Source organism: Antennarius striatus, chromosome 3, assembly GCF_040054535.1.
Source record: "Antennarius striatus isolate MH-2024 chromosome 3, ASM4005453v1, whole genome shotgun sequence".
Taxonomy (NCBI): domain Eukaryota; kingdom Metazoa; phylum Chordata; class Actinopteri; order Lophiiformes; family Antennariidae; genus Antennarius; species Antennarius striatus.
The window spans coordinates 20771716-20797387 of NC_090778.1; the positions used below are offsets into that span (position 1 = coordinate 20771716).

Genomic DNA, 25672 nt, shown 5'->3' on the forward strand with positions numbered 1-25672 from the left:
TGCTCCCATATCTGATTAACAGCTATCCATCCATCAATCATTTACTGCTTATCTGGGGCCGGGTCGGATTAACAGCTACTGCAAGATATCTATCATTTAACTGGAGGTTTGTTACAGGTAACGCTAGCTTGTTATCTGGACTACCAAACTAAGGGCATCATAAAAATGTTAAATAGAAATCAACAAATGAGGTGATAAGATAATAAGCTTGGGTATTCAAACAGCCATATTGAAATCAAGTGCTTGATTGCACTAATAAATATAACACTCAAACATTTGGAATACTGTTTAGTTTAAATTGATACGTTGCGCCCTCGCGCATTCGCGCATCAAAGCTCGCGACTTTAAAAATTACCGTAAATAATAACAAATACTGTAGTTTGTCGCTCTATTGCGGAATTCAATAATCGCGTGTGGTTCCTGGAACGCATTAACTGCAAAAAAACGAGGGCGCAATGTATTTTACTTGTCTTATATTAATTATTATACATTTTATTTAAAGGCGTTTTTCTTGGCACGCAGGGACACCGCATAGAGTTATTCAAAGTCCATTAAAGAATCAACAATAAAAATAGATAAAATCAATAAAAAGATTAACAGGTTTCAGCTGGAATAGGCAGTCTTAAACAGATGTGTTTTCAGTTGTGCTTTGAAGTAGGGGAGTGAATCAATGTTTTTTTAAGTTGGGATTGTAGCAAGTTCCAGGGATGGGGAGCAGTGCGGCTGAATGCTCTGCATCCCAAGGTAGTGAGACGGGCTGAAGGGACATAGTGTACAATTGTAAGGAAGAGGAGGATCTGAGGGAGCAGGAGGGAGTGGTAACATGAAGAAGGTCAGACAGATATGGAGGGGCGAGGTTGTGGATGGCCTTGAAAGTTGGGAGAATTTTGAAATTAATTCGGAACTGGACCTGGAGCTATTGAAGATGTTAGAGGACAGGAGTGATGTAGTGAATCGAGGGGGGTCTAGTTATGATGTGGGTAGCTGAATTCTGGACCAGTTGTAGTTTGTGGAGGGATTTGTGAGGGAGCCCGAAGAGGACAGAATTGCAATAGTTGAGACGAGAAGTGACGAGACTGTGGACGAGAATGGCGGCAGTGTGGGGTGTGAGAGAGGCGCGGACACGATTGATGTTACGTAGGTGGAAGTAGGCAGACCTGGTGATGTTGCTGATGTGTGACTGGAAGGATAATGTGTTGTCAAGGATGACACCCAGACTCTTAACCTAAGAATGTGAAACGGTGAAATCATCAATAATGAGAGAAAAGCTGTCCGTTTTGGAAATAGTGGATTTGGTGCCAATGAGGAGAAGCTCGGTTTTGTTGCTGTTTAGTTTAAGGACGTCTACTGTGAACCAGATTTTTATTTCAGTAAGGGAGGTGGGCGGAAGAGTGAACGAGGGTTTAACGGTGAGGTAGAGCTGGGTGTCATCAGCATAACAGTGAAAACGAATGTTGAATTTACGAAAAATATTGTTGAGGGGTATGAGGTATATGATGATTAGAAGGGGCCCCAGGACAGAACTCTGGGGCACACCTGGAGTGACGGAGGTGGGGGAGGATTTAACGGACTTGAGTTGGATGAACTGAGCGCGGCCAGACAGGTAAGATGAGAACCAGGCTAATGGAGTGTGGGTGATACCAAAAACAGATCATCTGTTGAGGAGGGTGGAATGACAGCTGGTATCGAAGGCTGCACTTAGGTCAAGGAGGACGAGGATGTTGAGGAGTCCAGAATCAGCTGCTATAAGAAGATCATTGGTGATTTTGAGGGCAGTTTCAGTGCCGTCGAGTGGGCAGAAACCAGACTGGAACTGTTCACACAGGCTATTGACAGATGGATGTCTTAGCATTTCTTATCAGTTTTGTTATTTCTGAGGGAGTAGCTAGCTGGAAGGAAGGGCAAGATTTTATGGATGTGTGAGAATCGGCTGAGAAACTGAGGGGAAGGATGGGTCCAAGATGTTGGAAATTTTGGTTTTGTCATTAAAAAAGGTCATGATGGAGTTGCAGAAGGAGGTTGTGTTCAGGTGAGGGGGTAGAGAGTCCTGTGGTTTGCTGATGTTATTAAGTAGGAGGAACAGTGACTTTGAGTTTCCCTTATTGGCGGTGATTATACTGGTGTAGTATTTGAGTTTTTGTGTGGGCAATGGCCTCCTTGTAATTTAAGACATGGTTAATGTATAATTCTTTATGGATAGTGAGACCGGTTTTCCTGTAGTCGTTCAAATTGCCGAGCTTTGGCTTTCTTGAGACAAAGATCAGAGATGAACCAGGGAGCAGAGATGGAGAAAGAGACAGATCAGGTTTTTAATGGAGCAAAAGAATTTAGAATATTATGGACATTGTTGTTGTCAAAGGAAACCAGATCAAAGAATGGATACTTGAAGTGAGTGTGGCGGGGTTTATGTTGTTTATGTTCTGGAATGAAATTAGACGTGGTGTTTTAGAAATGAGAAGGTGAGTTTTACAGTAAATGAAAGAAGAAAGTGGTCAGTTGCGGGGTGTTCATCGGCTGTAAGGTCAAGAAGGGTGACACCAGAGCAGCAAATTATGTCCAGAATGTGTCCTTTGGAGTGTGTGAGAATAGTGTTATGCTGCTGACATCCAAAACTCTCCCAACAGGTCGTGAAGTCTGAGGCAGATCGATGTTATCCATGTGGATGTTGAAATCAACCAGCAGTATTATGTTTGGTGAGAGAGAGGATAGGTAGGTGAGGAAAGCAGCAAAGTCCTTTAAAAAGTCACAATTTGGTTTAGGGGGGCGGTAGACCATGACAATGATGGTTGGAGTGGGACCAGACAACTCACAGATTCAAACACCAGGTGAAGCTCACGTCAGGAGAGGACAGGTGAGCCAGATGTGAGTACTCACACAGACAGTATTGCCGGCAGATCATGAGAGAATTCCAACTGAAGGCTACTACTCAGTTAGATAAAATCATAAAACCAGAAATATTAGTCTGAAGAGAATTAAAATTGGTGAATAGCAGCGAGCAGCAGGAGCCAGTTATGCCAGCGTTCACTCATCAGTTTTATATTAGAAATGGTCAGTATTTTATAAGAGTAATGTGATTTAACTAAGAGGGAAGGAGAAGAAGATAACTAATTGTCCAAGTTGGGGCAGTGACAATTCAAACAAGAGTCATCCAAATATAGCATATTTTACCAGCGTGTCCTAGTCAGTACAATTTACTATTAATAATCAAATATACAGTTACAATGTGGCTGACAAGTTTATAAAGGAACAATTCGTTATTGGCACAACACAAAAATAGTGTAAAACCTTCAAAGACGAGGTTAAACGACAATGCAGTTTGGCACAAACTCAGTATGGCATCACATATTAGAGAGATTCACTTAAGTTGGATGCTAAGGCGGAGCTTTCCTTCCCCAAAATAACATGATTTGTGTCGGACTCTGGAGTGTATTTTTGCTGAGGTTAATCGACTGACGTTAATTGTTTTTCAAAAATAGTCAAGTTTTAACGCTAATGATGTCTTCAGGCTGCAAAAGTATCTTTTACTCCATTAAAAGCGACTGTTTGTAAAGTGTCCTTATTTGAAAAATTAAGTCAGGCAATTATTTCTGTATCCTTGTTTCTCTTCAAAAGCCAACACTGTTCAAAACTTTTCTCAGACCTTGTTAACTGAAGTATGTCAGGTGCATCATGGAGGCTTGTGAGATTGTGGGATCTGAACCTCCCTTTTAACTTGTCATGTCTTTGTTTCTGTCTCTTTCTTTCCTATCATTCCTGCCACGCATCATTGTAAGCAAGAAGAAATGCCCCAAAAACAATTTTAGAAAAACACCTAGGAATTCAGAAAGAAAATGTCTCCACAGTCCAAATGCAGCTTGCTTCTCTAAACCCATTAAACAATTGTTTCATCCTGTCCGCTCACCCCTCCCCCCCACAAAAAAAAATCCAAGCAGAAGAATTTCAGTGCAGAAAGTTTAACACTAAATTCATCCAATTATTTTTGCATCTTATGAAGTGGCGCTCTGTGCAGAGCTGCATTATCATTCATGTCACAACTGTCTACGTCACACGCATTTGTCAATGCTTTCACCAGTCTCATTATACCTGCAGAAAGAAATTGGGTAATTTATAAAATTCTCAATCTCCATAAATTGAATTTGGGGTGAAGTGATATATATCATGGTCATCATCAGCGAAATGCTCTACATTGGACAATAAAGCCACCAATTTGGCATTTGTTCTTTTTGTGAAGTATGCAGAATACTGTCTGCGTACAACTGGTTTACACTGACACCATTTCTCACAATAAACCAAATTATGCTCCACATTAGCTCAATAGTGAGAGAATTCATTGCACACATTTAGTTCAAACACTTCTAATCAACAATAGACTAACTCTCAGGTCTAGCGACCATTATATAATTGAAAATATGCTTTGTGGAACATTGGAAGATTTATGAGGAGTGCTTCACTACCGATTTATTTTTAGAAGCACCTGTGTTTTAATGCTTTCACACACATCGTTTTCCTCCCTGCTGCTCCGTGAATCAAACAGCATTTATATGGGAGGTGTGAACACACACACACGCACAGGAGGAAGTACAATGATGGGCTATTTAATGATGGACAGGTGGCTAACCAGACAAATGGGATGAAACTAGGTGGTAGTCATGCAGCCCGGGGACAGCAGGACATTTTCACTCCTTTTTTGACCCCACAGACAGAGGTTAAGTTCTGAAAAATGATCATCTATTAATAATATTGGAGGTTACAGGGTTACATTTGGAGGAATGGTAGCTATTAACAATTCAGGGTGAATTTTTCAGCCCAACATTATACAATATAAAAGCACAGAACTGATTGCACATTTAATATCACTAATTCTGACCTTGAGGGGATTTTTCCTACCTACCTTGTCCTTTCAGTGTGGTTGGAGTCTGTACTGCTATTTTGAAAGTGTTGTGTTTTCTTTCACTGGCAATATTATGAGATGTTTGAGTTACATCCTTTATTTCTTTACCCTATTTTAATTTAAAAAGGCCTCCAGTTAAACATTGTTGTAAAATGTGATCAATTCCAGGAGTTGAAAAATTATTTTAATTTAGCACATAACATGGTGTATATCAATTATTTGTGTTTCAGTCCAGCTGTTATCGTATGTTTACGCTTTTTTCCTTGATGGCCCATTTTGGCTGAAGGGGTCAAAATAACTACATTTGAAAATTCAGAGACTCAAATTCGATATACAGTAATGCGTGAAAATGATTAATGGACACCTTCAACGAGCACTTGTGAAAGGATGACTCATCTAATAGATATGCATCATTGGACACGTTCGATGATTGTAAGGAAATCACAGTTACTTGAAATTCTCACCTCAACTATGGTGGTTTTGGCTGCCTTGCACATGGGCTGGTTGAAGTTTCTGGCTGTTTTCCTGGTACAAAAGAGTGAGACAAGTTAGGGAAATACGACCTAGATTCCTAAAACATTGTGATCTGCAGTTAAAACAAGGAGCAAGTGGAGGAACATTTAGAAAAGTGGCAGCATGTGTTGGAGAGGAGAAGAATGAAGATTAGTTGACGTAAAATAGATTATTTGACAATTAATGCCAGGAGTGGAGAAGGAAGGGTGAGGCTACAGGAAGAAGAAAAGCAAAGGTAAAGGACTTTAAATACTTGGGGTCAACAGTCCAGAAGAACGGTGCGTGTGGTAAGTAGGTGAAAAAATGGATACAAACAGGCTGAAACGGGAGGAGGAAAGTGTCGGGTGTCTTACATGACAGAAATCTCTGCTAGAACGAAGGGCAAAATTTATGACAGTGATGAGGCCAGCCATGATGTACCGATTACAGACAGTGCCCCTGAAAGAAGACAGGAGACCAAGCTGGAATTGGCAGAAATGAAGATGTTGAGGTTCCCTCTTAAGAGTGGCCATGTTGGATCGGATCAAAAATGAGTTCATCAGAGAAACGGCCATGTTTTGGAGACAAGGTTAGAGAGAGCAAACTTCGATGGTTTGGACACGTCCAGAGGAGAGATGGTGAGTATATTGGTAAAAGGGTGTTGAGGTTAGAGGTGCCAGGCAAGAGGAAGACCAAATATGAAGACCAAAGAGAAGGGGGATGAATGTAGTGAGGAAGACATGAAGGCAGGTGATAGAGAGGAGGATGCAAAAGATAGGCTGACATGGAAAGGAATGGCTTGCTGTGGCGAACCCTAAGTGGAAAGCCCAAAGAAACACAAGATAACACTCATTCTGGGCTTGCGCCAGCCATTCGCCACTTCGCCATAGCCAGATTGGCTACAAGGTTTTTAGCTTGTTTAGCCACGGTGGCATTCTTATTTTTAGGAAAAAAAGTCTAAAACTTACGACTTTTTTGGACACGCCAAAATCCCCGAGCGATAACATAAGAAAACAATAGCTTGCTGCTATTTCCGCATGCCGACGGAAACAGCCGAAGTGACCCGAAGGCTCCTGATCATTAAATATGAACTCGGGTCATGACCGCCTCTCGCCCAATAAAAAAAACCTTGGGCTGTCACTTTAACACGTTAATTAGATTAATTAATTATGAATAGATCAATCTACAGTTCAAGTAGTTCAATAGCAACAGGCAATCATGTCATGAGTATGAGACGGACGATCCTTTAAAGCAGTGATTCTCAAAAGCCCCCTCTAGAAAAATGAAAACATTTTGCACCTCCAGCCTCTGCCATGAACACTTTTTGGTGTGTGTGTGTTTGTGTGTGTGTGAGCGTGCGTGGGGGAAATGTGTGCAGGGAGTATTTACATCATCATAGAGGAGTAAATACTCCCTGCACACCTTCGATTTACAGTTAATGGCATATTACATGTAGATGTGAAAGCGTCACTGCCACCTACTGTAGTCAATGTGCAAGTACACTTTATTCATTTACATCAATAAACTAAGAAATAGGCAGTCACAGACTGCAACATCCCGCAACACCCCTGAATCCATAGGTAGATCACTAGCCTTCTCCCTCATTTTTCTATTTTATCTGGTTCCTGAGTGTACAAAAGTTGAAATTTGACCTTGACCTAGTTTTTTCAAGGTCATCATCTCAATGTGCTTTTTGTTTCATTTTTCTATCTGCAACGGTTGCAAAGATATTTGGTGGACACACAAATGGACGGACGAATGAACACACAAAAATACGAACACTAACAATTACAATACATCACCACTTTGAAGCGGTGATGTATTGTAATATAAAAAGCAAACAACAGTTTCATCATGCATGTTCCCTACACTATCACACGAACCTCCCAGGCACCTCATCGCACGCGCACACACACACACACACACACACACACACACACACACACACACACACACACACACAGAGCCCCCCCTGAAGATGGGGACCCATCAGTCCAACTATATAAGAGCAACTACTGCCCATGTCACAATCATAAGGTTTTCACTATCTGCAGTCCATAACGTATTTAAAAATATTTCCAGAATTTCAAAACATTTCTGCAAATAAAAGGCAGGGAAAATAATCAATACTTCCCTGCATTAACAACCAACACAAATCTATGAAGAACATTACTATATTATTTGAACTCAGGGACACTTTGGAAAACTGTTAGTAAAGACAACTGAACAATACACCAAAAGCATGTTAAAACCCCACCATGTAAGGATCAAGTCTTATATCAACCATATATATCAACAGCCTCATGCTGGTGTCCTCTGGGCTACAGGCAAAAAGACTGTCAGCAGTACTGAATGCAATTTCCTCCGGGATTATTAAAGTATGTATCTATCTATCTATCTATCTATCTATCTATCTATCTATCTATCTATCTATCTATCTATCTATCTATCTATCTATCTATCTATCTATCTATCTATCTATCTATCTATCTATCTATCTATCTATCTATCTATCTATCTATCTATCTATCTATCTATCTATCTATCTATCTATCCGTGATGATGCAGCTGGTATTACCGTTAGTTTTGCAACATGTGAAGGCACCATTAATACTGAAAAGTATGAAAATTTTTTGGAAAACCAGAAATCTATCCAGCTGACTATTTATAACAGTGTGGCTTCAACTTAAACTTGTCCAAATATGCTGCAGGTATTATTTTCAGAATGTGTTTTTTATAAATAAAATGAAAGTTTAAATTAGAGTATCTATCTTGTCTTTATACTGTATTCAATGGCTTATTGGTCAAAATTCTTTTTAATTGCGGTTGAATTACTTACTATACAGTGGAAACACAGAAGCTGACTGTAATATCCCTGGTCTAATGTCTACAACAGTGAGTTTAGTGAAAGAGACTGCCCTCTGGTGGAAGACTTCTCTACTTACATTCATTTCCATGTTTCAAATTTATTCAGTTTGACTGCCTTATAACTAATGACGATTTTCATAACAACCTGATTTTTATTTTTTTTTCTGACTTTGTGCAGCATGCAGCCTTCACTTAGCACAAGTCTGATGGTTGAAAAACAATGTCATGTTGCGGAATATGGAACAAACAAAATAATCAGATTGTCACATTTGGTTCATCGAGTAATGCCTAATTAGGTGCTATAGTAAAGAGAGGTCAAGGTCAAGCAAAGACAATGGGCTAATAACTTTTCTTGAATTGTTAGCTCTGAAAACACACAACACCAGCAGTAGACTGTGACTCAAAGAGAACGGAAGTTTAATTTTGAAACCAAGTCAATCATCTCTGATTGTAAATTTCATTTCTTAGAAAAATACACCACCTATAAATAGATGATTTGCAAATAATTACATTAAGGTAACACCTTTTCAAAATATGTACTTTCCTTGAGTATATAAGTCTCTCCCTACATTTAAACACCTCTACTTTCTGCTCCTTAGATCTTCAAAAGAGGGTTGTTACTGTAGTAGGTTTTTTTTATTTTGCATCATTGCCTGCATTCTACACAGCCCCACAAAATACACAAGATGAAAGAAACAGGACAAATTTGCTAGAGGCTCAGCCATGCAGAAAAGGTCTAATGTCAGTGTTTTTTCTACCACTGTTTTTTCTTTTTTTTCTACTTCTTCTTTTGTATAATGATCATTCACAGTGAGTACACTTAAAATGATGGTAATAGAGGTAGAAATAAAGTTCATAACCTTTCAAATTAACATTAAATTTGCAAGCATCTGAATTTCAGTTATGTTTGCACAAAAACAGACGGTATAAATGTCATTTTGTGGTTTGAGCTTACTTTTAATGTTTTTGTAGAGGCTGAATCAATTAATATTTTTGCCTGGGTTTTTTTGTGTGTGTGTTTTTGGGTTTTTTTGCTTTTACCTGAGGAGTTAAGAATGTGCACAATTTTGTTGTCAATTCTGATAAGTTTTAAATTCATAACTACCAGAAAAGTCTATTCAGTATATTCATAATCATCATTCTATTCTTTGGAGACAAAAAAACTAGTTACATTTTTTGGTCATCAGGTCAGTGGAGGAATCTAATTAAAAGGTCACAGATCATAACTGATGGTGGATCTGTGATGCTCCAGGGCTGTTTGCTCAATGAAAACCAGATTAGCCCTTTGATGATATGGATAACAATCTTGAGTGATCTTTGCAGTCATCTGACTTGAGAATCAGAAGATCTTTGTTGGGATTTGGGAAAAGCACGTATTTACCCCAGGAAGAATAGAGATTAAAAAAACAAAACCCTTGGCCACAAGGAACAGGGGGAAGACTCTTCAGGACCTCTGCCAGGAGCTGGACACTCAATATGTATCAAACTACTACATGCCTGTCAAGGGACTGACCATTTTTTTAACGGCAACAGTCAATTAAAAATAGAATTTTGTGTTATATTTGGAAAAACACTTAAAATATCTCTTTGTGTGAATTCCATCCCATACCTGAAAATAATGTTTCCGGCCTTGTCAGCTTTCCATGCCTTCACTAATGCATAGTCTCCAGTGATGGCCTTTTCCATGATATAGTGCCTGCCGTTGAATTCCTTCACCTGTGCAGTACGACAACACATTAATGGCTAAGCATGGTAACCAAGTTCTCAACACGCCAAACTAACTAAAATATGTAACCTCACTTCTCTCTTTTCACTGGCAATAGCAATGCTACCATCTTTATTGTACTTGATGGGAGCACCACCTTCTTGGATCAGCGTGCCGTAGCCAGTCGGCGTGAAGAAGGCTGGAATACCAGCACCCCCAGCCCTGATCTTCTCTGCGAGAGTACCCTGTGAAGAAGACAGATGAATATTGACTGTCAGCTTTTGTTATGGTATGTACAGTTATATACAGTCTGTTCAGATCTCGATATATCAAAAACTCTTTGTGTGTGTGTGTGTGTGTGTGTGTGTGCGTGTGTGTGTGTGCGTGTGTTATTGTATGCAGTTATACATTTTCATCTGTAAAAAAAGTCATTTATATTACATTATATTGAGCACTCTTATTAAATGGCTTTACTTGGGTGTTCATAAAAAAATAGAAAACAGCCAAAAATGAAAAACGAAGACAGGCTTTTCATCAATGGCACACCTGACACACTTGTCAGTACCACTAGCTATCTTGTTATCAGTTTGCAGGACAGCTACTAATCCCAAGCACTTGCCTCAGAATGTTATCATAGTGGTTTCTCACCCCAACAGTAGCCTGTATTCTAACTCCAACATTATCAGGAGGTGAAAACCTTCCTGCTCTGCAAGACTTCACAGAAGTCAGTATTTTTATATTGAATTGGCGAATGTTCTCTGGTTTCTTGACACTGCAACCTTTCCACTGCTACCTAAAGAGGTGATTAAAGATTACCTGTAATCTGTCTGGCTGTTTTCTCCCTGTGCATAACGCACCAATCATTATATCATAATGGTTTATCGTCAAACCACTTATTAAATGTAATATTCATGAATTCTTCTCAAATAATAACATCACTTTTTCCTACTCGTCACCATTCTACACGAAAAGATTGAATAATATCTTGTCCCGATCTATGATTTTTACAATATAGCTCTGAGCAGGTAAATATTCAGGCACCTTTTAATAAATGACAGGATCAACTTATCTACAACTTATATATATGACTAACTATATACTGGTCAGTCTTCATCCACTGTATTCAGCTTATAAATAGTCGGCTTGGATAGGCTCCAGCACCCCGTGACCCGCGAAGGCAGAAGAAGCCGGTATAGAAAATGTATGTATGCATATATGGATGTATGTATGTACGAAAGAGAAATCGGTCATCAAAACTATTGAATATTGAAACTCAAAAAAGTAAGGTTTTTGGTTGTTTAAATGTAGTCTTACAACAAACTAATCATGGGTACACACACAAGGTGCTACACACACACAAGGTGTGTGTGTGTGTGTGTGTGGGGGGGGTACTTATGCTGTATATATGTATGTGTATATGGTCATATTTGAAAAAAACCTCTTCATCTTCATCCACTGAATTCAATACCGTATTTAAAAATATACATAATACTGTATTTTTAAATACAGTATTGAATACAGTGAATGAAAATTGGCGTCCAATATAAATCATGTTTTCTGACCGACCTGTGGTGTCAGTTCCACTTCCAGCTCCCCAGCTAGATACTGTCGTTCAAACTCCGCATTCTCCCCGACATATGAAGAAATCATCCTCTTTATCTGCTTCGTCTTCAGCAGCAAGCCCAGGCCAAAATTATCAACTCTGAAGAAAACACAGACAGTGTTCATTGAGGAAAAAAAGTGAAGTGTAAACACTTCCCTAATTGTTTAATTATAAAAAACAATAAAAAATAAAAAATAAAATGCCTCAGTTAAGGTCTCATATGGCCTGACTAATACTGTAATCCAAGTTCCATAACTTCCCAAAGTTGTTAATGGGTCAACTTCCTTTTCATTTTCAAGCCAGGATGGCCACAGTTCTGCAAGTTCATGGTGGCCTTATGTGTTGACACGCAATACATTCATCAAACGTGGGCTGGTATGTTTTGGAAGCAAAAAGAGCAAATTCATAAACACAGTCACATGAATACTTGTTTATGTGTGGCTCGTCAATCATGAATCTATGAAGGCAAAGTCTTTGCCATAAAACAGATTTAAACATTGAACTGTCTTGTCATATCTCATAAAAAGATATTTAAATGTCTTATCAATCAGAAGCAACATTCATCTGACAAAGGCATCTAGATCCAGTGTGTTCAGTATACCAATGAAAAGAACATAGACAACACTGGACAATTACAACACATCAGTTAAGGTAATTATTTTGTGGAACTGGTGTGTCAATACAGTAAATGATTTTTAGGAGTAATAAAACCCATTCAACCTATCAAAAATGTGAATCTTTGATATCGAATCGAAATACAAGCTTGATAAAATTTTAAAAAAGTGGCTGTTCACTTCTTGGAGCAGCTTCCATCACTGAACACAATTTATTTGAGCCTTTTATACTGACTCTCTTCTCTCAATCCAGAGGCAGCTGATTAAATGTTGAATAGTAAGCTCCAAGTAATGCAACTCAGTCACAGCTCAGTCACCTTTCTTGCATAGAACTGAACCCATTTGAATTAATGTGAACAAAGAACCTGCTGTATCTGTGTCCTACACAGTTAAACAGTAATGCTCCTCTCTCACTCTCTCTCTCCTGCTCTCTGATCACGCAATAACAGTGAGACACAACGGGCAAATATTTAACTATAAATGTTACCAATATGCTACCACGGAGAGGTCAAAAAATTGGACAAACAATTTACTCTGTCAAACACAACTGTTAAGGAGTCCATTTTATAGAACCCACAAATGAAAAACAGTTATATATTTACATGGTAGAGTGATGATTATTCAGTAGAATGTCCTGGCTTAAGCAAATACTCAAAAAGAATCAACAAAAAAAGCGAAGTCCACTAGAACAAAAATACATAATTTTTTTGAAAAGCATATCATCACACCTCACATCCTGACATAGACTGAGGCTACAAACCTACATCCAAAGAAATCTGAAGCCAACGCTCTTATGAGAATGGAGCGTCCCCACTTCACAGGGGAGTAAACTTCTTTGAACTCAACTGACAAATTTTTAGGGTTTTGACATAGCGAGTCCAGCGGGTCATAAGGAGATATGGATCGGCTGTTACCAGTCACATATGGTTGGAGAGTCTGTAAAGATACCACCACTCAACTCGAATGGGTCAAAGTAAGGATTATTTTTGGATTAAATTGTAATCCTTTTGCCCTTTTATCCAACCATGTCTTGTGTCCTGCTTGAACTGCCTTTCTAGAGGCACACTCCATCCCAGACCCTCGAAAAGATTGTGTTTTGAGTTCATGTCCTTTAAAAGTAAATGGTGTACATGAATACATTTTTAGAGTCAGACACTGTGTCTACGGTAAGGGGAAAAAAACAGCATACAACACACACTGCGATACGACAATTCATATCATTTACAACTCTGATAAGTTATCAGCAGGACATAGGGGCAGCATTCCAGGTCAGTATTATCTGATAGAACAAAGCCATCAACACATCTCTGATGTGAATGGAAATCAACAGACTTCTTAATGTGTCTGACAAAATTTTTCATTAGCCAATACAACACCTACACAGGACAGAATGACAGGCACCAGGTGAGGGTCTCAGTCACGGGCTACTTTTTACTAAAACCAGTTAGTTTGGACCCAAATTCCCTACACAAAAGAGTTGACCAATGGAATATTTTTTAAAGAAAGAATCAAAATTCAAGTCCAATTGAACTTGATCACAAGTTTTACACACACTTGCAGGAAATAGAAATGGCTGCGATACTGCAAAATATTTAGAATCAGATGTGAACCAGTACACTGGGTAACGTAAAACAAATAAACTTACCTCAACATGTTTACTCTTGAAAAAAAGAGTTTGGTTTTCAGTTTGGTGGTGATGGTTTAACTGAAGAGCAAAAAAGAATCAACTCAACAACACAGAACTGAACCCTCTAGTCTGAGACGTGTAACATCTTCAAACAAACTCAATTCCAGCTGAATCTTTTTTGCTCTTCATGATTTCATGACTTCCTGATCAACTTAGATGACTGAGAACCTACACAGACATTATTTAACTTATTTATCAAAATCAGGTGGGACTGTGGGTTTCAAACTGTCTGTGTATTAATGATACATGTATAATAGATATACATTTGGTTTCTTGCACACCTTACCCTGCATTGTTGCTGACAGCTGTCAGACCCTTCACACCAGTCTTTAGCAAACTGTTGATAAGATTCTCTGGAATGCCACATAATCCAAAGCCTGTGTTGTTATATACAAGTGGAAGCAAAAAAAGAAAATAAAGGGTGAGGTATGGTAATTGTAGATATTATTATAGTGTCCAGTAATGTGGTAATTGTTGCCTCAGCAATGTATTCTAGTCCTATATGTGTAATGTGTTATTTCATGGTTCAATTAAAGTCAGTGTAGCTGATTTTTGGTTGTGTGACACAAGTGTGACACACTGGAAAATACAGTAGTTAACATTGAGTGGATATGTAGTGGGGGCAACACAGTGGCCAAGCGGAAGTCTGCATGTTCTCCCTGTGTCTGTGCGGGTTCTCTCCAGATTCCTCTTACCTCCAAGAATATGCAGCTTAGAGAATTAGGATATTAAATTATCCGCAGGTATGATGGTAAGTGTGACTTGGTGTCTCATTAAATGGCTCTAAGGTAAAAAGGCAATTTATCCAGGATGTATCCCATCTACCACCCAATGCTAGCTGGGATAGGCTCCAGCATAAACTTGTGACTGACTGGGATAAACGACTGAAAACGATACAATCAGCAATTTGGGATGATGGTTGAGCTGTTTGTTCTTCACGGTCATGCAAATGAGTCATGCATGTGCTCTCAAGTTCTCTTTTTTTTTTTAATACAGAGATGTATCGTAATCTGGATGACTAAGAGTCTCCACAGACATTTATCAATGACGCATTGCACATGTTTAGAAATAGCAGCTGTGGCATTCGTGTGTAATCTTTTTGCAGATGCCACCATGATAGCTCATTTTGTTATATAATAATCAATGTCCATACATTACTACACATCTTTAAACACTATTTGTCAAGTAACATATCACACATGACGCCGAAAACAAAACCGTTTTTTGCAGTGCACTGCACTGAACTTGACGTGCATCCTTTGGAGCTTGTCTGTGAAACCGATACATATCTTACCTCCCACCAGAATTGTGGATCCATTTGGGATATCTTTAACTGCATCAGCTGGATCTGAATAGAACTTTAAGCTTCTCTGACTGGAGGTAGAAAAGTAACAGCCACATGCCTACAGAGAACAGTATACAAAGCTGTAAAACATTTTTGCTTTTCTGAAAGGGCTCCAACTGCATTTGAAATTCACTTTTCTTTGGGAACTCTTATTGAATCATACTGGCATAATGGTTGTCTTGAATAGATATGAACAGGCTTCTCATTTAGATGACTCTTAAAATAGTATATATCTTTTATTGCATTGCTATTTTACTAAAATAAAATCTTTCTAGCCAGTTGCAACACAATAATGATATTGAACGTAAAGTGCGTTTTGAGTCAATCCATGCAAAATATAACTATAAAAAACTCTTGCTGACCAAAATAAACCTTTTAGGTTGTGCGATCAGAATAAGAATATCGGAGACTGAGGTCAGTTCATATCTTTGAAATTTTTACTTTAGGAAAATTACCGACACTTATATCTGCTTTGTTCAGAAATGTTTGACCTACTGTGGAAATAGTCTTCATTATATAAAGTATATAATGACCTTAAAGTCTTTCACATATGCATTAACCTTACACCCCTTTGTCTTGCCGTTTAAATACTGACCTTGCTCAATTTGGGATACGCGAAGGTTAATTTCACTCTGCCAGGACCTGAGAGGTTTTTGAACAATATATTTTCTGCTCTATATAAAGCCTTGAAGGCAGCCATGGTTCATGCAACAACAGGCTTGATGAACGTTATCAGCTAAAACCTCGAATAACTACTGGGGTGAATCTTTGCTGTGGCGACGCTATGGCCCTCCCCCTTCCACCTCTGATTGGTGTGACGTCAAACAATGACATTTCAACTCAACCAGTCAGGGCTTGGTCTTTATTTCAACGGAAGCGGAAGCTGTCGTTGGAACCGGAAGCTTTTGCTGCTACGTTACACGAGACGTCCGGGTTTTGTTTTTGTTTTTGTTTGTTTTTTAATTTATTTATTGGGTGTTATCAGGAACAAAAATAAAAATCTCGTAATGTGACTTTTTAGTCTCCGTAGCATTAGTGAGGATTTACAAACAGGGGTATGATTTGATCCATTTTACTGATGCAAATTATGTTTTATGAATGTGAGTTTTCACAATTACTCGTTTATTTTCCCACCCGCTTCATCCGCTTGCGCGTCTCACGGCAAGCTGGAGCCTATCCCAGCTGGCATAGGGCTTGACGAGGGGGCAAACTCCGGGCGCAATGCCAGTGCGCCGTGGAGCCACACACAAGACATACGAACACACTCACTCCAATAGGCAATTAACGGACAATTAACCTGAAGCGCATGTTTTTGGAGGTAGGAAGAAGCCGGAGAGAACCCGCGCAGAAACGGGAAGAAGAAGCAAACTCCGTACAGAGCAGGACTTGAACCCGGACCCGCCTTGTTGTGCGGCAACAGTGCTGCCCAGTTTTATCAATTAGTGGATTTGAATTAGCTACAACTAATGTGGTAGGAGAGTACTTGGTGTGTCGGAAAGTAGATAAGAAGACTTGGTGGTGGAATGAGGAGGTACAGGAGTGTATACAGAGAAAGAGGTTAGCTAAGAAGAAGTGGAACAATGAGAGGACTGAGGAGAGTAGACAGGAGTACAGGGAGATGCAGCGTAAGGTGAAAGTAGAGGTAGCAAAGGCCAAACAGGGGGCTTATGATGACTTGTATGCTAGGTTCGACAGTAAGGAGGGAGGGACCAATCTATTAAGGTTGGCAAGACAGAGACAGAGATGGGAAGGATGTGCAGCAGGTTAGGGTGATTAAGGATAGGGATGGAAGTCTATTGACAGGTGCCAGTAGTGTGATGGGATGGTGGAAAGATTACTTTGAAGACTTGAAGGAAATTGAGAGAGAACAAAGACAAGAAGAGGTGGCTGTTGTGGACCAGGAAGTAGCAAAGATTAGTCAGGATGAAGTGAGGAGGGCATTGAAGAGGATGAAGAGTGGAAAGGTACTCGGTCCTGATGATATATATGTGGAGGTATGGAAGTGTCCAGGAGAGGTGGCAGTAGAATTTCTGACTGGGTTGTTGAACAGGATCTGTTGAGAATATGCCTGAGGAATGGAGAAATGTGCTTGTGCCCATTTTTAAGAACAAGGGAGACGTGCAGAGTTGTGGCAACTACAGAGGAATAAAGCTGATGAGCCATACAATGAAGTTATGGAAAATAGTAGCTGAAGCTAGACTAAGGGCAGAAGTGAGCATTTGTGAGCTGCAGTTTGGTTTCATGCCAAAAAAGAGTACCACAGATGCAGTATATGCTTCAAGGATGTTGATAGAGAAGTACAGAGAAGGCCAGCGGGAGCTGCACTGTGGTTTTGTAGATCTGGAGAAAGCTTATGACAGGGTGAGGAACTGTGGTATTATATGAGGAAGTCTGGAGTGGCAGAGAAGTATGTCAGAGCGGTGCAGGACATGTATGAGGACTGTAAGACAGTGGTGAGGTGTGCTGTAGGTGTGACAGAGGAGTGCGAGGTGCAGGTGGGATGCATTAGGGATCAGCTCTGAGTCCCTTCTTGTTCGCTATGGTGATGGACAGGCAGACAAACAAGGTTAAACAGGAATCTCCATGGACTATGATGTTTGCAGATGACATTGTGATCTGTAGGGAGAGCAATGAACATGAAGGAGAAGCTAGAGAGGTGGAGATATTTCCTGGAATGGAAAAGAATGAAGGTTAGCCACAATAAGACAGAGTACAAGTACACTGTGTGTGAATGAGGGACCCAAGTGGAAGAGTGAGGTTACAGGGAGAAGATATCAAGAAGGTGGAGGATTTTAAGTACTTAGGGTCAAATGTCCAAAGCAATGGAGAGTGTGGAAAAGGTGAAGAAACGTGTACAGGAAGAATGGAACGGGTGGAGAAAAGTGTCAGGTATGTTGTGTGATACAAGAGTTTCAGCTAACATGAAGGAAAGGTGTACAAAACTGTTGTGAGACCAGCAATGTTGTTTGGTCTAGAGACAGTGTCATTGAGGAAAAGACAGGAGACAGAGCTGGAGGTAGCAGAGATGAAGATGTTGAGGTTCTCTTTGGGAGTGACCAGGAAGGATAGGATCAGGAATGAGTACATCAGAGGAACAGCACATGTTAGAGGTTTTGGAGATAAATTCAGAGAGGCCAGACTGAGATGGTTTGGACATGTCCAGAGGAGAAATAGTGAATATTTGTGTGTTCATCCGTCCGTCCATCGGTTTGTTAGTTAGTCCACCAAATATCTTCGCAATCATTGCCGATAGAAAGATGAAACAAAAACCACATTACTCGGGTGGCAAAGGGGTTAAAAACGAGATGATGACCTTGACAATTTCCTCCGGGATTAATAAAGTATCTATCTATCTATCTATCTTGACTCTGAAAAAACTCAAGGTCTATTTCAACTTTTGTACCCTCAGGAACTGGATAAGATACAAAGTAGAGGGAGAATGCCAGTGTGAGTAAGACCATAGATCAAAGCTAGTGCTTTGATCAATGATAGTAGATCAGAGTACTAGCTTTGATCTTTGACCTATGCAAGTAGGTCAGGTTAAAATTTTTAATTCAGGGAAAGCAGACTTAAGGATTGTGTTTACCATGTTGCGGGATGTTGCAGTCTGTGACTGCCTTGTTACAATTGTAGTGAGCTGCACTTGGGTGGGACTTGAGGGTAGGATGGGGTGTTGGGTGGATTAGGAGGATCAGGAGGGAGACTAGTGGATTAGTATTCAGTTTTGAATGTGCATATTTTTTTATTTTGAATCATGCAAGCAAGGTTCTCTCCGGATTCTCCGGCTTCCTCCCACCTCCAAAAACATGTGCTTCAGGTTTATTGGCCATAGGAGTGAGTGTGAGTGTGTATGTCTCTGTGTAGCTCCGCGGTGCACTGGCATCGCGCCCAGAGGTTCCCCGCCTCACGCCCTATGCCAGCTGGGATAGGCTACAGCTCCCAGTCACCCGCACAAGCGGATGAAGCGGGTAAGAAAATGGATGGATGGATCATGCAAGCTAGATATGGTTGAAAATATCAGTAAAGAGATGTTCCATACCAAATGGCACTCAGTATGTTTCATACAAGATGCAGCACTTAGATCTCATTAAGACCAAAACCCATTTTGATTTACCTCCAACACACAGGACTCCTGCCCAGAGAAGATTTAATACATGGATGGATTACTTTGTAATTTATTTTTTTATTTTTACATATTGAACTTCACTTATTGATCTTTTAAAATCCACCTTATTGTCCCCAACAGGGAAATTATGTTTTCACTCAGACTATACCGCTATACATACATACATACACACACACACACATATATATGTGTGTGTGTGTGTGTGTGTGTGTGTGTGTGTGTGTGTGTGTGTGTGTGTGTGTGTGTGTGTGTGTGTGTGTGTGTGTGTGTGTGTGTGTGTGTTAGACATGAATACCTGCATGCAATGTCATGTACAGGCCCCTGAAACAAACACTTAACACACTTCAACAGCCACCATTGTATACCAAGGCCGATTTTTTACATTTAGTAATGGTAATGGTTTATTAGTGTACTTTAGTCTAGTGCTAGAATATTGTTGTTACAATTCTTTGCCAGGTGCATTTTTGAATGAAGAAATTCTCCATGCATGAAAATCTGTCATTCCTCAAGGGACTGATAACTATCATATAAATGCATGCCATGCCCTCGTCACATTGGATATCGTGTCTTGTAGTCAGAGTACTTCTGTCATTGTTTCTTGCCTGAATCTGTTTATTCGTAACCATGGGGTTATTAAGACAGGGCTTGTGGCTTATCCCAGTTTAACTTGTTCAACTTGTTTAACTTGTTGAACAAGCTAAATCTACTTTACGTGGTTGTGCCCTGGAAGCCGTTTGAGGTTCAGTACCTTGCTTAGCCGACATCACGCTGGTCCACACTGGTCTTGAACTGGCCACCCCCCAGTTCCAGGACAAGACCCTGTGGACAGATCTCCCACTGGAAATGTATATTTTTTATGTTATTGTTTTCTTTCTTTCTTTTTGAAGAAGGGAAGGACAACTAATTTAAAATATTTATATATTCTATTACTTTCAAGATATTTCTATAAAAATAAATACAATATAAAAAATATGTAATGTGCTGTTCCGTTTTGACTGAGCACAGCACACTGCTCCCTTGGGGGTGGGAACAGGTGAGCCAACTCGAAAAAATGTCCTCTCTATATTTAGAGTTTAAGATACTTTAAATAGCACTGGATGCACATTATGTTATCCCAAAAAAACATACCTGGTTTGAATTCATGTCAACCGTGAACACAGAATCTGCGGGTTCGATGCAGAGTTGGGTCGGTTTCTCCAATTTCCATGTACTGTATACCCTGACTGCAAACCGTATGACTTCTGGTCTAGAATCTTATCCAGACTAATTGTGGAGTCTAAAAGTGAGGAGGAATGTGGAATGTGCGTTGAGCTGCGCACTTTGCTGGAGTTGATAGCGCTCCTGTCGTCTGCATGCTTTGTATGCGCACTTTTGAGCATCGTCAGTTTGTCAGGACAAGGGCACATAACTCAACATCACAATTTTAAAATACAACATGGCAGTCAGAGACAACATCATTATGAAAGTAGGTTAGGGTAGGTCACTAGATCAAAGCTAGTGCTTTGATCTACGGTCTTACACTGGCCTCCCTCGTCTTTCTATCTTAGCCGGTTCCTGAGTGCACAAAAGTTGAAATTTGACCTTGACCTAGTTGTTTCACAGTCATTATCTCATTTTCATCCCTTTTGCCACCTGAGTAATTTCCTTTTTTTTAAAAATCTTTCTATCTGCAAAGGCTGCGACAATATTTGGAGGACCATACTAACAAACGAACGGACGAACACATGAACACTGACAAATACAATACATCACCTCTTTGAAGCGGGATGTAATTAATGACCGCACACTACAAGAACATATTATTCACAATTTATATTCATATTATTCATTTTTCGCAACAAGAACATTATTAGTCTGAAACTGAAGTAAGTGAGAGGTCTCAATGACGGGTTTGACTCTTTCAAAGCTCACTGTTCATCGTCTATTCCTATCCCAGCTGATTGTGAGGCAGGGTGCACTCCGGGCGTGACGCCAGAGCACCCTTGAGCCACAAGTAAACAGACAACCAGGCACGCACACACTCATACCTCCGGTATCACCAATTCACGTCAGATGCATGTTTTTGAAGGTGGAAGACGGAGAAACCACGCAGACACGGGGACAACATGCCAAACTCCGCATAGAGCGGGACTCCAGCCGAGAACCACCTTGCTGTGCGGCGACAGCGCTACCCACTGCGCCACCGTGCTGCTCTTTGCAAGTTTCCTGTCCTATTTGGGTACATGAAAGGGAAAACCCATTAATTTTCAAGTGGATAACGATAAATTATTGGGTTAATTTCCTTACTCTTCCTAACATTCTGAGCTTTTATCTAATAAGATTGTTGGGCGGTGATCTGCTTCTGAGTGTAGTTGAATTTGGCTTGGAGCAAGCAACGTCATGATTACAAGTGTGTGCGTAAATCACTGATACTGTTACTTTACCATAAAGTAAACTCTGTGAACAAGATGCTTTAAGGATACCATTATTTCAAAACAATTAAAATAAGTTATCCTCCACATAAAGTAATTAATTGTGATTCTGATGGTGTCTGGAGCCACGTCGGGGTTTGCAGACGTCCACTGGCGGACACACAAGCCCTGGTCTGTCGCTCCAGGAGCACGTGAGTAATCCCTGGCTCACATGACAGATGCTTCTAGTCATGGCCGACGAGTACAGGCGACAAGGGCTGGAGTTGGAGAGAAGGATATTTGAGCTAGACATCAAGTGTTCTTCTCTCAGATCCGAAAAGCAAGGTATCGATAAAAAATATCTTACTTTTTTCTGACTTGTCGCTGTTTAGCTTGAACGCCTAACGTTTTGGGGTTGTTGGGTTTTTTTTTACGTTTTTTTTTTTTTTTTTTTATAGCCCGATAGCATCCTAGCTAACGGTATCGAGTGTAATTTACAGTCACAACAGCTGCAGTCTGACGAAATGTTGCATGTTGCCAATTAATACGTATCCTATAATGAATTATCATTCATTAAAATAACACGCCAGTAAAATGTTGGTCATATATGTCTGCTTATCAAAGTATCCGAGCTAATAGCTATCGCGAGTTTGCTAACATTAGCTGAAATGTTGATGACTGTTGATTGTTGCTGCGTATTACTTACTATTTTGAGAATAACGGTGCTATTACTTTTTATTGACTCATGCCTTTATAATCATCAGTAAATGTTAACGCCATAAAGTTATAGCTCATCATAATTGTGTTTTATGTTGTCAGGCAATTAACTGCCGTGTTCAGTTGTGGCGTCGGTCGAATTGTTAGTGTAAACAATCTAAATGCGTAGCGAAAATCATCAGTGCGCTGAAATCTGTGAAGTTGAGGAACAAACTCTTTATCTAGACATGCAATCGATAATACGATGTTAACTCATTTTTCCTGCATAGATGATGACTATTTACAGAATGCGTCTGCCATCCTCGAGAAGTTGAAAAGCTATTACAGACAAGGAGGGGAGAGTACCAACCTTTCCAAGGTGCTCCAGGATTACACACAGGTATACAGTCACATCACATTTCAATAAGTGTATGGGGCTGCAGTAGATGACTTTAATTTGTTATAGATTTATAACAACATTTTTATTTCTCTTTTGGTTTATTAAATGTCAGAAATTAGTGAAATCACCGATCACAATCCCATATTCTATATAGAACAGGGAAAATAATCCTATTTTCCTTGAATGAATGGTTAATCCACTACCAATTTTGCTAAAGGTTTTATACACAGTATAACTATATATATATATATATATATATATATATATATATATATATATATAATAAAATTTTTCCTTTTTTTACTTTAAGCCTGTTACAGCTTGCCAGTCAATTTCCCCCTCAGGAATAAAGTTTTCTGATTTTGATTAACTGCTGATGTCAGAATATTATCCTATACCCTGTCAATTGAGATTGCTTTTTAAAAGTCATGAATTTAAAATGTAGAAGTGAAAGAGAAGTTGCTTAGCCTGCTACTATGAAAATTGAATCCAGTGGTCTATAAGGGTCCATGGTTTGTAGTCAGTTAATTTCTTTGATAACGATGTTCTTGGTCACACAAAGTAGTCGTCACCCTGATTGAAAAGGGTTCATGTTTTTTTCTAAATCAATCTACCATTATTCAATTGAATGGTTAAAATCATTGCATTTTGAAGAGGCTACAGCTATGTATAGCCCTTCTTATCTGTTTCATCCTTGTTTCGATGGCCCTTTACAACACTGAAAAAGGCAGCCATTTTTTCAGGTGACCAAAAGAGATATTTGTAATTTTGAAAATATTGCATCGATTTTATTCACATTGTATTAATTTTTTGATGTGGGTATATATTTCTTTTAACCCTTTTAGGTAATTCTAGACATAACATTTTATGAAGAGAATAAACTGGTGGACCAGGAGTTCCCTGAGGATTGTTCCCCATTTAAAATCCAGCAGCTGCTACAAGACTTGACTGAGCCAGAAGTTTTGGCCGGGAGGCTAGCATCAGCACAAGAAGTGTGTTTTTCCAAATCTTATTCATTTATATATATTTTTTTGCGTTAATTCAAGTCTGTCTCTTTCTTGTCCATGTGACATGATTTGACAATGGGGGAGAACATCAATGTGTGTAGTGAAATTTGTAGTTGCATATCTGATGAAAAAATATGTGTACAGGTGTAAATGACAATCACTTTTAATTTTTTTTCATTTTCTCATGCTTGTTGTGTATTCACAGTCTTAAACATGTGTTGCACTTCAGTTTTCCTGTTGTCAGTTGTGCAAAACTGAGTGCATCTTTACTGTCACATCATTGTGTGACAGTCTTATTTACGTGTATGTCTTTGATCCATGACAGGTACAGTCAGTGTTGGGACTAGAGCTATTGGAATGCCTTTATTGGAGACGGGGAGCTCTGCTGTACATGTACTGCCATACCCTTCATCAACGTAAACAATGGATTAAGAAAAACAAGGACACATTCCTTAAGGTATCACACTGTGAAAAGTTATAAAAGTTCATGCAAATTTAATGTTTTTGGTGAAATTACCAGTTCAATGTCCAAGTTTTTTTTCTTGATGTACTCATATGGGGTGTACTGCTCATCTATTCTACTATTTTTAACCAAGTGTATTCAGGAAGGGGTGCGCTACCTGATGAGGATGCTTCAGGTGAGAAATTCTGTAAAACTCAATGATGGGGTGGTGCTCCATGACACTGCTACAGCAAACTTCCTTTCTGAAGGTAAGCATGTCATTTCAGTTATCTTTACGTGAATACAATTCTTTAGTTTGTCTATTTGGTCACACTCACAACCAACTTGTGTTTTTGCCAGGTATCTTCTCAGACACACACCTGTTAACAATGATGTACATTGGTGAAATGTGTTTCTGGGCTGTCAAGTATGAGGACTGCAGTGCTGATACTGCAGATCGCAAAGGAGATCGCCTCCAGTTTCGGGACATTGGCACACAGATCCTCAACAAATATGTGCTTGCCTGTGAGGGCCCTCTGCAGGGCCAGGGCTGGAACACAGAGAATGCCAAGGAAATCCTTAGTATTTTACAGTGAAACAAGCTACTTCTGTGTTGATGTTGCCCCCAGGCATAGATCTAAGCTCAGTATTAAAACATTTGACAACCCCCCACCCCAAAAATGGAACCTTTTATGAAAAGTCACGGGGAGTTATGGAAAGTTAAGGGGAAGTACAAGACATAATAATATGTGAAGAAAAGAGTCTTGGGGTTAGTATCAGCAGGCATCCTCTTCCCATGCCAAACGACTTAGGCCTCAGCTGGTCAATGAGATGTCACAATGTGAGTTTAATGGTGTAAAACAATGGCTGCAGGGGAGACCGTTGAATAATTTTTTTTTGCTCTGTTCTGCTGAAAAAGCAGTTATCATCCTGACTGATGACTGGGGGAAATATTTTGCTCTGAGAATGTGTTATAATAACATTAATATTAATATAAAATGTGTATTAAAAAAAAATCGACTTTTTATTTTTTAATATTGTTACAAGTTTGAAGATAATTGAGCTGGAAACGAGACATTGCACATTAATACTTTATTTATTGTTTTGTTGCCATTTTGTTTTGCTTTTAATATAATTGCATATATTATTATATGTATGTGTATAGGAATATACACACTAATAGCAAAGAAAAATGTTTAAGAACAGTTTGACCTTGCTGTATTAATGATCATTTTAGGTTTAAGATTTGTTCACACCAGCTTTGTTTCGCGTCACTTGTAATCTATTTAAAGTTCCACTTCAGTAATCTCGATAGTATAACTATTATAGAGAATCTGTGTTGTTTGGACATTTTTTTTTCTTTTTTTTATGTCCTCGTTGACAATAAAAACGCTTTGTTTTAAAAA

General features: G+C 39.3%; 2 protein-coding genes across 3 annotated transcripts in view; one reads left to right on the forward strand and one right to left on the reverse strand.

Moving 5' to 3' along the window:
- oxct1a (3-oxoacid CoA transferase 1a) overlaps positions 1-15968 on the reverse strand; it is a 46474-nt gene extending 30506 nt beyond the window's left edge. Inside the window, exons 1-7 of one of the 2 annotated variants that reach the window (XM_068310441.1) lie at positions 15801-15965; positions 15155-15263; positions 14147-14237; positions 11523-11658; positions 10052-10201; positions 9861-9967; positions 5356-5416 (exon numbers count right to left, since the gene is read on the reverse strand). In XM_068310441.1, coding sequence (XP_068166542.1) covers positions 5356-5416; positions 9861-9967; positions 10052-10201; positions 11523-11658; positions 14147-14237; positions 15155-15263; positions 15801-15905 — 759 coding nt within the window. In that variant the 5' untranslated portion in view covers positions 15906-15965. Of the gene's footprint in view, positions 1-5355; positions 5417-9860; positions 9968-10051; positions 10202-11522; positions 11659-14146; positions 14238-15154; positions 15264-15800 lie in introns of both variants that reach the window. The other variant, XM_068310440.1, reaches the window with a different exon arrangement.
- A 5965-nt stretch (positions 15969-21933) lies between these two features.
- On the forward strand, positions 21934-25595 carry rimoc1 (rab7a interacting mon1-ccz1 complex subunit 1). Its single transcript, XM_068311174.1, has 6 exons — positions 21934-22066; positions 22708-22817; positions 23663-23809; positions 24150-24281; positions 24421-24535; positions 24627-25595. Exons 1-6 carry the CDS (start codon positions 21961-21963, stop codon positions 24860-24862), a joined length of 846 nt encoding a protein of 281 aa, XP_068167275.1. The 5' UTR covers positions 21934-21960; the 3' UTR covers positions 24863-25595.
- Positions 25596-25672: the final 77 nt, after the last annotated feature.

What these genes read in the sequence shown, in the direction of transcription:
- rimoc1 (XM_068311174.1), top strand. Translation starts at nt 21,961, where the DNA reads ATGCTTCTAGTCATGGCCGACGAGTACAGGCGACAAGGGCTGGAGTTG. An exon ending in TGCTCCAGGATTACACACAG is followed by an intron (nt 22,818 to 23,662) that starts GTATACAGTCAC and finishes TAACCCTTTTAG; the next exon opens with GTAATTCTAGACATAACATT. An exon ending in AGCAAACTTCCTTTCTGAAG is followed by an intron (nt 24,536 to 24,626) that starts GTAAGCATGTCA and finishes TGTTTTTGCCAG; the next exon opens with GTATCTTCTCAGACACACAC.